The sequence below is a fragment of the Capricornis sumatraensis genome, chromosome X, assembly GCF_032405125.1.
Source record: "Capricornis sumatraensis isolate serow.1 chromosome X, serow.2, whole genome shotgun sequence".
NCBI lineage: Eukaryota > Metazoa > Chordata > Mammalia > Artiodactyla > Bovidae > Capricornis > Capricornis sumatraensis.
This window is the reverse complement of record NC_091092.1, coordinates 23,106,426-23,122,192: the sequence shown is the minus strand read 5'-3', so window position 1 is coordinate 23,122,192 and position 15,767 is coordinate 23,106,426. Positions and strand designations below refer to the sequence as shown.

General features: G+C 36.6%; 1 protein-coding gene across 1 annotated transcript in view; it reads right to left on the bottom strand.

Annotated features, from left to right (window-relative positions):
• The window catches only part of KLHL4 (kelch like family member 4), a 136,534-nt gene that overhangs the window by 36,070 nt on the left and 84,697 nt on the right, over positions 1-15,767 (bottom strand). Inside the window, exons 4-6 of the mRNA XM_068962430.1 lie at positions 10,669-10,865; positions 6,653-6,865; positions 3,812-3,998 (exon numbers count right to left, since the gene is read on the bottom strand). Coding sequence (XP_068818531.1) covers positions 3,812-3,998; positions 6,653-6,865; positions 10,669-10,865 — 597 coding nt within the window. The remainder of the gene's footprint in view (positions 1-3,811; positions 3,999-6,652; positions 6,866-10,668; positions 10,866-15,767) is intronic.

The following is a 15,767-nucleotide window of genomic DNA, read 5'->3' as shown; positions in this document are numbered from 1 at the left end:
TAGTTCTGTGAAGTTACTCTACATCTTTAGAAAATAACTGTAGTTGCAAACTCCTGTTATACAGATTTATTATTAATTGAGATATCTCCTATATGGTCTTCCAATTTCCAATTACACATACCAAAAGAAATAATAGTTTTCCAGAATCATAGAACTTTGATTTTTGTATCATTCTCTATAAGGTGTCAAAACATTTCCATGTATGATTTGGCAAATTTTAAGTGAGTTGATTTTAGTTCCTACACAGCCAATTCTTAATTAAAAAATCCTTGCCTCATTGTTTTGGCAACATGGTTCTATAGGTAGAAATCAATGTAAAGAGACAGAACTGTGGGAAAAAAATGTTTTAAGAAGTATTCAAGGTAGACATGATGGCTTCAGAAAATTTTCCCTATTCTTATTGAAAACAATTCTTTTGTAAAATCATTATTTTTATTTCAGAATTGAATTGTTGATCTTGTTATCAACACTTTAAGCTTATTTGTAAATGGTCTTTGGTCATCTATCAGGAAATTGACAGCAAGAAATTAGAAGTCATTCTCTTATTTCTGTCAAAAAACAAATTTGGAGGACCTCATCCCTTCCACTTATGATAAATCTGTAAGTTCTCCCTGAAAAGATCTTAGGTTGCAAAGCAAATACTCAAATTAAAAAAAAATGCTGCCATAAGAGTCACAAAATACCTCAAATTGCCAACACAATCTTGTGAAAAAAAAAAAAAAAGCAAAGCTGGATATATCACTGTCCCAGACTTCAGACTATACCACAAAGCTAAAGTGAACAAAACAGCATGGAACTAGCACTAAAACACATACAAAGATCAATGTTACAGAATAGAAAGTACAGAAATAAGCCCCCACATACAGTCAATTAATCTATGACAAAGGAGGCAAGCATATACAATGGAGAAAAGATAGTCTTCAACAAGTGGTGCTGAAAAAACTAAACAGTTACATACAAAATAATGAGATAAGAATACTCCTTCACATCATACACAAAAATAAAATCAAAATGGTTTAAAGACCTAAATGTAAGATCTGATACCATAAAACTCCTAGGAAAAAAAAGCAGAACACTACTTGACATAAATCAAAGCAATATTTTTTGGTTCCATCTCCTAAGGCAAAATAAATAAAAGCAAAAAATAAACAAGGGGGGGTCTAATTAAGCTTAATTAGAAAAATATTAGGAAAAAATTAATTATGAAAATACCAAAAAAATGAAAAGGCATCCTATGGAATGGAAGAAAATGTTTGCAAATGATGTGAAATACAAGTGGTCAATATCCAAAATATGTAAATAGCTCATACAATTCAATATAAAAAAAATTAAAAATGGGTAGAAGAACTGAATAGAAATTTTTCTAAAGAAGACAGCTAAATGGCAAATGAAAAGATGCTTAGCATTGCTAATTATTAAAGAAAGGTAATCAAAAACACAATGAGATATCACTTCACACCTATCAGTTGACTATCATCAAAAAGTTTCCAAATAACAAATGATGGAGTGGATGTGGATAAAAGGGAACCCTTGTATGCTATTGTTGGGAATATAAATCGGTATAACCACTATGGAAAATGGTATGAAGGTTCCTCAAAAACTAAAAATATAACTATCATATGATCCAGAAATCCCACTATTGGGGTGTATATTTCAAAAAACTAAAACACTAAATAAAAATTATATATGCATACAATGTTCACAGAACCATACACAATACTCAAGACATGGAAGCAACCCAAGTGTCATCAACATGCAAATGGATGAAAAAGATGCTATCAGTTCAGTTCAGGCGCTCAGTCGTGTCTGACTTTTTATGACCCCATGAATTGCAGCATGCCAGGCCTCCCTGTCCATCACCATCTCCCGGAGTTCACTCAGACTCACGTCCATCAAGTCAGTGATGCCATCCAGCCATCTCATCCTCTGTTGTCCCCTTCTCCTCCTGCCCTCAATCCCTCCCAGCGTCAGCGTCTTTTCCAATGAGTCAACTCTTCCCATGAGGTGGCCAAAGTATTGGAGTTTCAGCTTTAGCATCATCCCTTCCAAAGAACACCCAGGACTGATCTCCTTTAGAATGGACTGGTTGGATCTCCTTGCAGTCCAAGGGACTCTCAAGAGTCTCCTCCAACACCACAGTTCAAAAGCATCAATTTTTCGGTGCTCAGCTTTCTTCACAGTCCAACTCTCACATCCATACATGACTACTGGAAAAACCATAGCCTTGACTAGATGGACCTTTGTTGGCAAAGTAATGTCTCTGCTTTTGAATATGCTATCTAGGTTGGTCATAACTTTTCTTCCAAGGAGTAAGTGTCTTTTAATTTCATGGCTGCAATCACCATCTGCAGTGATTTTGGAGCCCCCCAAAATAAATTCTGACACTGTTTCCACTATTTCCCCATCTATTTCCCATGAAGTGATGGGACCAGATGCCATGATCTTCGTTTTCTGACTGTTGAGCTTTAAGCCAACTTTTTCACTCTCCTCTTTCACTTTCATCAAGAGGCTTTTCAGTTCCTCTTCACTTTCTGCCATAAGGGTGATGTCATCTGCATATCTGAGGTTATTGATATTTCTCCCGGCAATCTTGATTCTAGCTTGTGCTTCTTCCAGCCCAGCGTTTCTCATGATGTACTCTGCATAGAAGTTAAATAAGCAGGGTAACAATATACAGCCTTGACGTACTCCTTTTCCTATTTGGAACCAGTCTGTTGCTCCATGTCCACTTCTAACTGTTGCCTCCTGACCTGCATATAGGTTTCTCAAGAGGCAGGTCAGGTGGTCTGGTATTCCCATCTCTTTCAGAATTTTCCACAGTTTATTGTGATCCACACAGTCAAAGGCTTTGGCCTAGTCAATAAAGCAGAAACAGATGTTTTTCTGCAACTCTCTTGCTTTTTCCATGATCCAACGGATGTTGGCAATTTGATCTCTGGTTCCTCTGCCTTTTCTAAAACCAGCTTGAACATCTGGAACTTCATAGTTCATGTACTGCTGAAACCTGGCTTGGAGAATTTTGAGCATTACCTTACTGGTGTGTGAGATGAGTGCAATTGTGCGGTAGTTTGAGCATTCTTTGGCATAATATTTCATTGTGTGTCACACACACACACACACACACACAGTGAAATATTATTCTGACAAAAAAAAGGGAAATTCTGCCACTTACAGTAACATTGATGGGCCTAGACAATATTATGCTTTTGAAGTAAGTCAGGCAAATATAAGTCTCTACATGATATCACTTATATGTGAAATCCCCCTAAAAATTGACACAAATGAATGTATATTGAATACAGAAAGAGATACGCACATATATTATAGAAAACAAACCTGTGGTTACTAAAGATGAGAGGGAAGGAGGGAAGGACAAATTAGGGGTATGGGATTAATAGATACAACCTACTGTTAATAAAATGGACAAGTAGCAAGGATACATTTTATAGCACAGGGGATCACAGCCATTATCTTGTAATACTTAAGAGTATTGTCTAAAAAAATACTGAATCACCATGCTGTACATCTGTAACTAATATAATAAGTCTATACTTCAATATAAACAAAATTAATTTTACCATAGAAAAATAAATTTCTGTCATAAGAGAAAAAGTACCTATTAACAGTTAAGGAAACTCTAATGAAAGGCTTATATCCCATAAGGCAATAGTAAAAAAAAAAAAAAAGGTATCAGAAAATTTATATTACTTTATTTATAAAAATTGGCTTTAGATGCACACATTTCAATATGGCTTTAATACCACCCTCACAATTTAGAGGGTGTTAAGAGTAATTAATTTGCTTCTGTTACCTTTCATAGCATCCATGCCTCCTACAGCATAAAGTGCTCCCACAGTTGATTTTCTAGGCCTTGTCCTAGGACTTTGCATCATGGGTCTTCTCTCAGGTAAGAGATGATACTTCATAGCTTCCATCAGGAGTTTCTGACATTCAAGATCACCAGTAAACATGGAGCTGTTTTCAAGATCTGCCAGTAACTAAAAAGTAATGATGCATGGTATATGAAGTAAAAGAGCAGATCATTAGAAGTAACATTTTCATTTATATAATTTTGCAGGAAACTCAAGCTAATTCTAATGTATGTGTTATTACTTAATATTTTAAGTTACTTAAGTAACATATTTTATGACTAAAAGCCTCATGGCAGCAACTAATTTATTAATGAAAATTTATTTGACATACCATTCCTCATTTGAATATGTATTTTGCATACAATCTCCAGGAGTAAAAGTGAAAAAGCACTCATAAAATGTGTTACTGAAAGTGAAGTAAATGGCTGTGTCTGCACAAAGCAAGCATCTCCTCTCCTACTGCATGTAGCTAGAGAAACAATCAAATTTGTGGTTGATTTAAGGGAAGTAGAGCAAACATGACCAATTAAAGCAATATTACCATGGGGGCTGCATCTTTATCATCAAATCAAAGCACAAAGCAGGTGTTTTTTATCTATATATGTACATGTATACACAGGTGAAGTACATGTATTAGTAATTAGATGATTCATTGTCAGTAGTATATGACACCAATCTTTTCTAGCCAATGTTGCCTGACAGATAATATGACCCCAATTGAATGAAATAAGATCTAGGTAAAGTAGTCTTCCTGAGACTAGTTGAGGAGAAGTTACGAGCCTTTTTAGAATTTTTCCAAGGGTCATTTAGATTGATTCTTAGAAGTTTGAAGTCCACATCATCTATCATAGGACATTGTTAGCAACAGCAATCAGGTTGTTGGAAAGGAGGTACTAATCTTACCCCATAAAACTTCCCTGAAGTTTCCTGTGCTGCACTGGTTAACCTAAGCTCTGTTCTCACCCCACTTGTTATCTCTGATGGATCACTGTTTTGACTTGGCTGGTGAGATTCCAGGTACCTCCTTTATGAAGTATAAAATTAAGGGCTTCTGAACCTGTACACCAGTGCACCTCAAATTTTTAAGAGTCATCTGAAAAGCTTGCTAAAATACAGATTCCTTGGCTTCAACTGCATAAATTGTTTCAGTAGGTTTGTGGTGGGGGCCTGAGAAGCTGAGTTTCAAACAAGCTTCCAGTCTTAAGAGTAAATATATACTGGGAGTTCCAAAGATGGCAGAGAATAAAGACTCTGAACTCATCTCTTCTCCTGGGCACATGAAAATTACAACTATTTCCAGGATAACTATTGATTTAAAAACAGACCAGAATCTACCAGAAAAGATCATTTACAACTAAAGATGTAAAGACAGAACCACAAGTTAGGTAGGAGAGATAGAATCTTGGTACAGTCAAGACCCAGAATCCTAGGGTGGCTGACCCACAAACAGGAGAATAATTACAACCCCTCAAAAGAGCGAAGGTTCTAAGCCCCACACTGGGCTCCCTAGTCCAGGTGTCCTGTACCAGGAAGACTCCAGACTATTTAGCTTTGAAGGTCAGCAAGGTTTATATTCAGGAGACTCAGAGGGCTGTGGGAAATAGTGACTCTATACTTAAAGGGAACACACAAAATTTCACATGGTTTGGGATCCAGGGAAAAAACAGGAACTTGAAAGGAGACAGGGTAAGAGCTACCAGCTGATTTTAGAGTCACCAGGAAAAGCAATAGATAGCTCACCTTAGAATCAGACATGGGCAGCAACCATTGTGGGAGTTCATTCTACCATGTGGACACTGGTCCTAGCAAGGGCCATTTTGGAAACTTCCCTTTAGCTTAATAGCAGCCAGACTTGCCCCTATCCAATAGACTAAAGGCACTAATCCTGGGATGCCTCAGGTGAAACAACTAACTGAGAAGAAACATAAGTCTACTCACCCAAAGATGTGGTGTATACACACACACACTGGAATACTACTCAGCCATTAAAAATCCCATTTGCAATAACATGGATGGTCCTGAAGTGTGTTATGCTCAGTTTATATATATATAAAATCTGCCATACACTTGAAACTAACATAGCATTGTTATGTATTTCAATAAAAGTTGATTACTGACTATAATGATGCTCTAGTGCATCTGAAACTCTTTAATATGGTTTCAATCATAGCACTTAATTGCTCATGTTAGTTAGTAGGTTTTATTCAGAATCTAACTCCTTCCTAGAGTCTCCTCTGGGATGTTACTGTAATAATTACTATCATCTTTCCTAGAAGGTGGTAGGAAAAGAAAAAGAGTTAGCTTTAGTCATTTCCCCTGCTTGTTACAAGTGCTGTTTGGTGAGAGAAAACTGAGAGTAACGAGTATGCTAAAGTTTGGAGATTATTTGTAGGTCTTTTATTAAACTTTCTTTCCCCTCTCTCTTATCATTATTAATATCGTAACTGAAGGCTGTATTTGTCCTTCTGTGAAACAAATCCTGTACTAGAAATTCCATATAAAACAGATAAATGAAGTCGCTCAGTCGTGTCCAACTCTTTGCGACCCCATGGACTGTAGCCTACCAGGCTCCTCTGTCCATGGGATTTTCCAGGCAAAAGTACTGGAGTGCATTGCCATTTCCTTCTCCAGCGGATCTTCCTGACCCAGGGATCGAACCCGGGTCTCCCACATTGTAGACAGACGCTTTACCGTCTGAGCCACCAGGGAAGTAAGGAATAGATTAATGTCCAGTTGTCATTTAGAATTATAATTTCCATTACCTGAGTAAGTTTCCATACCTGTGGTGGAAGTAACGGCAATCTGATGTAAGAAAGCAGCATTGCTAGGTCTTGTTGCCTAGCCTGCACATCATGCCCCACCCACAGCATTAGAGCATGGAAAATGGTTTCTTCATCAGGCACATTAATGTCATCACTGCACAAAAGTTTTGAAATCTCATTAGCTGGAAGGAGGAGGAATTCTTGGTTCTGTATTACCTCGATGAAGTGTTCCTAGAAAAGAGAGATCTACTGAAATTTTGTGCTTTTAACTTCTTAACAAAATAAGTTTATCAAAGCATTTTACTTTGTTAAACTTCAGAAAAAGTCAGAGAGATAGATATATGCATTTATAAAAAATAGATGCTATTGCCGCCCATGAGAGGGGGGTCGGATGTGTCCTCTGAAGCTGAGGAATCAAAGAAGGCCTGGGAGAGGCTGTGCATTTGAGGGGGCAACATACTGAATTATTTCACGATGAAAAAAAGAGGTCAATTAAAAACTCCTTCCTCTTGTGAAAAAACACGATCTATTAATCAAGGCAAAGGTATATTTTATAATGAATAAAGATCTACAAGTTAAGGTTTATCTGAAAGTGACTCTTATGGAGTTGTTTGTTGAGGGATAGATAGTGGGGCTATCTTTCAATTTTTATATATTTTACCTTAATTCTCCCTTCTGTCATTTGTGCTGTATTTCTGTCAAGTATCAAATCTCAGGCAGTTATGTTTCAACTTTTAAAATCAAAACATTATTATGCTTTTTCTATTTATATTATATATATTTATTTGACAACACAATTACCATTTCGAATATTTTTCATAGTGATGATTTTAAGTTTAAATTCAGTAAAATATACTTTTGAAATTGATATAAAGGAATATTCTTATCTCATTATTTTGCATTTAGCTGTTTAGTTGGTAACTTATATTGCCTAGTACACTGATATTTTGGAAGCAGCTTAAGACAGCCTCTTTGTAACTGGGGGATCTGGATAAACCAGATCACTCTTTCATCTCCATTCTGAGTTTAGTCATTGTGGGAGGTGAGACTTCTGGCAATGAACCACTCATCCCCTTGAGTTTATTCATTGTGAAACTCAGTTAACCTAATAACAAAATTCTTCATACACCAATCATCAAGCTTGACAGTCCCATCAGGAGGCTCTAAGACCATAAATTCCAAGTTGACTTGCCTTTTTTGACAAAGAGCCTCCTTGTGACTAAGGCAAGCACCAGGGGGAGAACTGTTGAATTTACTATAGCAGATGTTCCTTGTTGAAAACCCTCTCACCTATAGCAAAGTGGTGAAGTTAGTACTAAAACTAATAATTCATTACACTTGTACAGCATTTCACACTTTAAAAATTTCTTTTATAAACATTAAGTCACACCAATGCAATCTTGTGGAAAGTGTAATTAAACAGGCTGTGAATTGGTTTGATCTCCTGCACAGTAAATGGCTAAGCGTGGACTCACATCTATGCCTTCAGGTCTACTTCATTTTATTTGATACTGCAACTGACTTTCATAAATGACATAATTTTTATGAAAGGGTTAAGAAAAAGATAAAACACTCCAAAACTTATGGCTACCTATTATTGATACTGTATGTAAACTTTGAAGCTGTATAACTGTTATGCATGATCCCATATCTCATTCTCCTATTTACTGTCCGATGAAAGAAAATAAAAATAGAGAGAGAGAGGAAAAAAAGCAGATTAGCCTAGTATGTAAAACCTTAATGGCTAATTAAATTATATACATATGGCACTGAAATATCCAGTACTATAAAACAGATACTTAGTCAAGCTTAAAGATTAATTTTAAATTGATTTATTTTACTCCTAATTTCAAGGTAAATGCTTTCTTCTAATCACCTTCCCAAGTGTCTTTTGTGTGTGTGCCCTTGATTTGGTATTCATCTTTTAAAATCCACAATTATGTTGTGTTAAATAATATTAAATGAATATAGCCTATTTCCTGAATGTTTCATCAATGCAGACTACTATTTATATGACTGTGATAGTCAATTTTATGTGTCGACTTGACTCAGCCCTGGAGTCTTCTGGCCATACATTATTCTAGGTGTGTCTGTGAAGATATTTCTGGATGAGGCCCACTCACATTAGATAAGACAATCTGTTTATTCAGTCTATGGTTCAAATGACTAAATTCTTAGAGATCAACATTATTCTTAGACATTAAAGTTATTTGCATTTTATACTATCAATACAGTATTATTAAAGCATTATTATAGCATGATCTTGGCATATTTTACCAAATTTATAATAGATACTAAAATAACTAAAGAGAGCTTAAAGGAGACATTGTTGCATTTTTATGTACATCCTGCTTTAGCATTCAGTTTCAGTCACATAATAGGAAAAGGAAGACAAGTCCATTTTGAGCAACAAAAATAATTCAAGCTGTTTATCAGAATGTGTTTTGTCAGCAAGAGTAAGATACCAGACAGGAAACTGTTAATACATAGTTCAAGAATTTAAGTAATTTAACAGGAAGTTTTCATGTTTGGCTTTTGTAGTAGGATTAACCTTTGAACTGCTGTTCTATAATTTATATGGCATCTCTACTTAGGACATATGAATATAAATAGCATAATTAAATAACATGTTAAAATGTCAATCCATTATAATATGGTATCATTTCAGGAACATGTTTAAAACTTCAAATATTGAAGAATGACCAAGGGTGGGAAGAACAGAGGTGAAGTTTTACAAGAACTTTTTTAGAGAATCTAAATATTTCAAGTTTGAAAATTTTGAGGTCTATATAAAACTCTAGAAATACTTTTTAATTATATATCTCTCAATTATGGGATTGTAATATTAATTTTATTGTTGCTTTTAGTTGTGATTCTTTATTGTTCACTTTTATGTACTTGTCTTTTATTTTTGAATCTTAAATAAATGTAGCTATTTTCTTAGCTTGAAATTTTATCTTTTAATTTGATTTAGCATGAATGGTAAGGATTTATCTAATATCCTCTGTCTACTTGTCTCCCTACAGATAATCTATATTTCATGTCACTGTCACTTGACTGAATAAAGGTAGTCTTATCCAATGCAACTTTTATAGAATTAACGCTAAACATGTTGATTTAGTTTATTGTAACTACTAGTAGAATTGAAAGGGACTTTAAGTTAATTAAGGAATTGAACTGTGAATTGTTTTAAACCAAAATACATATTTTAATTGGAAAATAAAAAGTCCATTCAATAGAATGGTCTGACCTACTAATTTTGACAGTTCTTAAGCTCCTCCAGTTAACACTGAGCCATTAATATTTCCTTTTTATATATTGAATGATATCTAAATTTCATTAGAAACAATAATCTGTACAACTTTATGAAATTCTAATAATATAAAAACATCAGGGAAATTATTAATCTTATTACTGTGGATTCTACTTGAAATATATACTTGTCCAGTTTAATTACTGCTAATATTTTCACTTCTCAAAGTTCTGAGGTTTAATTAAATCTTTTTAGCTTAAAAAATGTGAAATTTGTTTGTATACAGATCAACCAGACCAATATTTTTAGCTAATATTTACTATGTGCAAGTAATTTGAAAATTATATAAATCTATAATGCTTTTTAATGTTATCCCAACATTATAATCTTTACCTTGGAATGGTTCTAAACACACATATCAGTAAACATTTCATTAGGTTAGATATTGTGTTGCTGCTAAGTTGCTGCTAAGTCGCTTCAGTCGTGTTCGACTCTGTGCGACCCCATAGACGGCAGCCCACCAGGCTCCCCCGTCCCTGGGATTCTCCAGGCAAGAACACTGGAGTGGGTTGCCATTTCCTTCTCCAATGCATGAAAATGAAAAGTGAAAGTGAAGTCGCTCAGTCGTCCCCGACTCTTAGCGACCGCATGGACTGCAGCCTACCAGGCTCCTCCGTCCATGGGATTTTCCAGGCAAGAGTACTGGAGTGGGGTGCCATTGCCTTCTCCGTAGATATTGTGTTAATATATTATAAATACAACAAGAATCAATTGATTTTACCATTGTGTATCTATGCGCCACATTTAGGAGCTTTGTACAGCCTTGGGCATCTCCAAATGATCGAATCCCTAAGCAGTTTGAAGGGTGGAGTTGCTTTATAAGAAAATTGGAGCAGACTTCAATGACTTGAGTCAGCTGCAGGAGACAAGCTGCAGCCAGCAAACTTTCAATAGTATCTTCTTTCAATTCCAGGACACCTAGATTGTTTGAAAAGTTAAAAAAAATGATTATATATTCCATAAAAAAGACACAAATATGCTAGAGAGCTAAAATGTTCAATTTATCTCATTAATAGGGCTATTTTTTTCTAGCGTACAGTGACTATTTAGGGAATGCCATTTGAGGTGAATATATGCGAGTGAGTCTGTACAAACACTAACAAGATGGCTGAAAGGAGCAAGATTATGAAAAACAACTGGAGCAAAAGACCTGTGAGTACCATCATTGCAAAGAACAGCAATTTCTTGTTTATTTACCATCTTAGACCTGTATATAAATCTAATATCAAATATTGTCTACACTAGGACTCAAGAAACTTTATGATATATTACATAAGGATCATGGGGCTTCCCTGGTGGCTTAGATGGTAAAGCATCTACTTGCAATGTGGGAGACCTGGGTTCAATCTCTGGGTTGGGAAGATCCCCTGGAGAAGGACATGGCAACCCATTCAAGTACACTTGCCTGGAGAATCCCATGGATGGAGGAGCCTGGCGGACTACAGTCCACGGGATGGCAAAGAGTCGGACACGACTGAGTACTTAACTTTCACTATCACATAAGGATCATGATGGGCTATACAGGTAACTGTCATTTGTGTGGGAAAATGTCTTGGTATATAAGAACATTAAGCTTATATGTCAATTTTTTTTTTTGCATCTGCATTTATTAGCCGATTAGGGTGACTTTGCTCAAATATTATGCCTGGAATTAATCACTAGCACTTCTTTAAAAGAAAGAAAATGCTGCCAAGTGTCCTCAGATAAAGAACTGCTTATACAATTATTTTCTTAGGTATAAAAACAGATTCAGCTAAAATATCCATAAAGATTTTTAAAAATTAAGATCAGAGCAATTTAAGCTGTTTAATGTTTATTGATGCATCATTATTTTTAAGCAAGAATTACTGATGAATCATTGTAAATGTTATACTATTTTGATGTTATATTTCTATATTTTTGTTTTAGCCACACTTAGAGAAGTTGTAAAGAATATTTCATATGGGTTATAAGAAGGCAATGGCACCCCACTCCAGTATTCTTGCCTGGAAAATCCCATGGACGGAGGAGCCTGATAGGCTGCAGTCCATGGGGTCACTGAGAGTTGGACACGACTCAGTGACTTCACTTTCACTTTTCACTTTCATGCATTGGAGAAGGAAATGGCAACCCACTCCAGTGTTCTTGCCTGGAGAATCCCAGGGACGGGGGAGCCTGGTGGGCTGCCGTCTATGGGGTCGCACAGAGTCGGACATGACTGAAGCGACTTGGCAGCATATAAACTATGAATTATTATTTTATGATTTTGCTTTCTAAAATACCATAATATAGATTCTATCTAATTGCATAAGTATAAAATAGAATATTACAGTATTTGGTTCAGCCTTTAAAATATGTTGTAAAGGGATCCAGTCCGTTAGCAGACTTTCATGTATTGTTTCCTATCTGGATTTTGAAACGAGAGCCCTGCCTCTATCTCATAAAACTCAGAAGTACAAACTATTCTCCAAATCAGGTATAAAGTTTCACCTGTCATAGACATTGAAACTTGGCCTGGTTATGAAGAATGATATTCATTTCTCAATGAGTGAAACCATAAAACCCATAGAAGAAAACAGCATAAAAGCTCCTTGGTCTTGACAATAATTTCCTGGGTAAGAGACCATAAGCACAGGGGAAAAAGCTAAAACAAACAAGTGACACTACATCAAACTAGAGAACTTCTCCCCAGCAAAGGATACAAAAATAAATTGAGAAGAAATTTGCAGAATGAGCGAAAATATCTGCAACTCAATAGCACAAAAGCAAATAATATAATTAAAAATGGACAAAGAATCTGGATAGACATTTTTTTCCCCAAAGAAGACATACAAATAACAAACAGATACATTAAAAGATGTTTAACATCACTAATCATCAGGGAAATGCAAATCAAAACCACAATGAGATATCACCTCACACCTGTTAGAATGGCTGTTATCAAAATGAGAGGAGACAGTTAATGTTGGTGAGGCTTTGGAGAAAAGAGAACCCATGTACATTGTTGGTGAAAATATAAACTGGGTCAACCATTATGGTAAACAGTAAGAAGGCTCTTTAAAAAAAAATTAAAGATTAGAACTACCATCAGTTCAGTTCAGTTCAGTCGCTTAGTCATGTCCATCTCTGTGACCACATGGACTGCAGCACGCCAGGCCTCCCTCTCCATCACCAACTCCTGGAGCTTACTCAAACTCATGTCCATTGAGTTGGTGATGCCATCCAACCATCTCATCCTCTGTCATCTCCTTCTGCTCTCACCTTCAATCTTTCCCAGCATCAGGGTCTTTTCAAATGAGTCAGTTCTTCGCATCAGGTGGCCAAAGAACTACCATGGGGTCCAGTAATTCCACTCCAAAGGAAAGGAAAACTGGATCTTAAAGGGGTAGCTGCTCTCCCATGTTTTGTTATTTTTCTTTAGTCACTAAATTGTTAGTGACTCTTTGCAACCCCATGAACTGCTATGTTTGTTTGGCATTATTCATGAAATATGGAAATAACTTAAATGTCCATTGACAGATTAGTGAATTAATACAATGTGATACACATACTCAAGAATAATATTCAACCATGAGAAAGATGGAAATTCTGCCATTTGTCACAACATGGATAAAACTGGAGAGCATTATGCTAACTGAAATAAGATAAAGAAAGAAAAATACTATATGGTATCACTTGTATATGAAATAGAGGCATGAAGGGAAGATGGGGAAAAGTAGATTGATGGGTACAAACTTTCAGTTATAACAAGTTCTAGGATATGAAGTACAGCATGGTGATTATAGTTAATAGTATTGTACTGGGTACTGCAGGCTTCCCAGGTGTTGCTAGTGTTAAAAAATCCATCAGACAATGCAGGAGACATAGAATATGAAGGTTTGATCCCTGGATCATGAAGATCCCCTGGAAGGGGGCACACAGCCCACTCCAGTATTCTTGCCTGGAGAATCCCAGGGACAAGAGGAGCCTGGCCGGCTGCAGTCCCTAGGGTTGCAAAGAGTTAGACACAACTGAAGCAACACAACATTGGCTACTCATACTTGAAAGTTGCTAAAAGTGTATATTAAGTGGTCTCACCAACAAATCAACAGAAAAAGGGTTAACTATATGAGATGTGTGGATTACCTTGATCTTGATAATCATTCCACTATATGTGTATGTATGTATATGTGTTAGGTCCATATCATTTCTGTCCTTAATTAAGCCCATCATTCTTGAAGAGATCTCTAGTCTATTTCAAGAAAGATGGACTCAATAAAGGACAGAAATGGTATGGACCTAACAGAAGAAGATATTTAGAGGAGGTGGCAAGAATACACAGCAGAACTGTACAAAAAAGATCTTCATGACCAAGATAGTCATGATGGTCTGATCACTCACCTAGAGGCAGACATCCTGGAATGTGAAGTCAAGTGGGCCTTAGGAAGTATCACTATGAACAAAGCTGGTGGAGGTGATGGAATTCCAGTTGAGCTATTTCAAATCCTGAAAGATGATGATGTGAAAGTGCTGCACTCAATATGTCAGCAAATTTGGAAAACTCAGCAGTGGCCACAGGACTGGAAAAGGTCAGTTTTCATTCCAGTCCCAAAGAAAGGCAATGTCAAGGAATGCTCAAACTACTGCACAATTACACTCATCTCACAGGCTAACAAAGTAATGCTCAAAATTCTCCAAGCCAGGCTTCAGCAATACATGAACTGAGAACTTCCAGATGTTCAAGCTGGTTTTAGAAAAGGCAGAAGAACCAGAGATCAAATTGCCAACATCTGCTGGATCATCGAAAAAGCAAGATAGTTCCAGAAAAGCATCTATATTTACTTTATTGACTATGCCAAAGCCTTTGACTGTATGGATCACAATAAACTGTGGAGGATTCTGAAAGAGAAGGGAATACCAGACACCCTGACCTGTCTCTTGAGAAACTTGTGTGCAGGTCAGGAAGCAACAGTTAGAACTGGACATGGACCAACAGACTGCTTCCAAATAGGAAAAGGAGTACGTCAAGGCTGTATATTGTCACTCTGCTTATTTAGCTTCTATGCAGAGTACATCATGAGAAACACTGGACTGGAAGAAACACAAGCTGGAATCAAGATTGCTGGGAGAAATATCAATAACCTCAGATATGCAGATGACACCACCCTTATGGCAGAAAGTGAAGAAAACCTAAAGAGCCTGTTGATGAAAGTGAAAGAGAAGAGTGAAAAAGTTGGCTTAAAGCTCAACATTCAGAAACTAAGATCATGGCATCTGGTCCCATCACTTCATGGCAAATCGATGGGGAAACAGTGGAAACAGTGGCTGACTTTGTTTTTCTGGGCTCCAAAATCACTGCAGATGGTGATTGCAGCCAAGAAATTAAAAGACCCTTACTCCTTGGATGGAAAGTTATGACCAAGCTAGACAGCATATTAAAAAGCAGAGACATTACGTTGACAACAAAGGTCCGTCTAGTCAAGGCTATGGTTTTTCCAGTAGTCATGTATGGATGTGAGAGTTGGACTATAAAGAAAGGTGAGCACTGAAGAATTGATGCTTTTGAACTGTGGTGTTGGAGAAGACTCTTGAGGGTCCCTTGGACTGCAAGGAGATCCAACCATTCCATCCTGGGGGAGATCAGTCCTGGGTGTTCATTGAAAGGACTGATGTTGAAGCTGAAACTCCAATATTTTGGCCACCAGATCTGACTCATATGAAAAGACCCTGATGCTGGGAAAGATTGGGGGCAGGAGGAGAAGGGGATGACAGAGGATGAGATGGTTGGATGGCATCACCGACTCAATGGACATGGGTTTGGGTGGACTCTGGGAATTCATGATAGACAGGTATGCCTGGAGT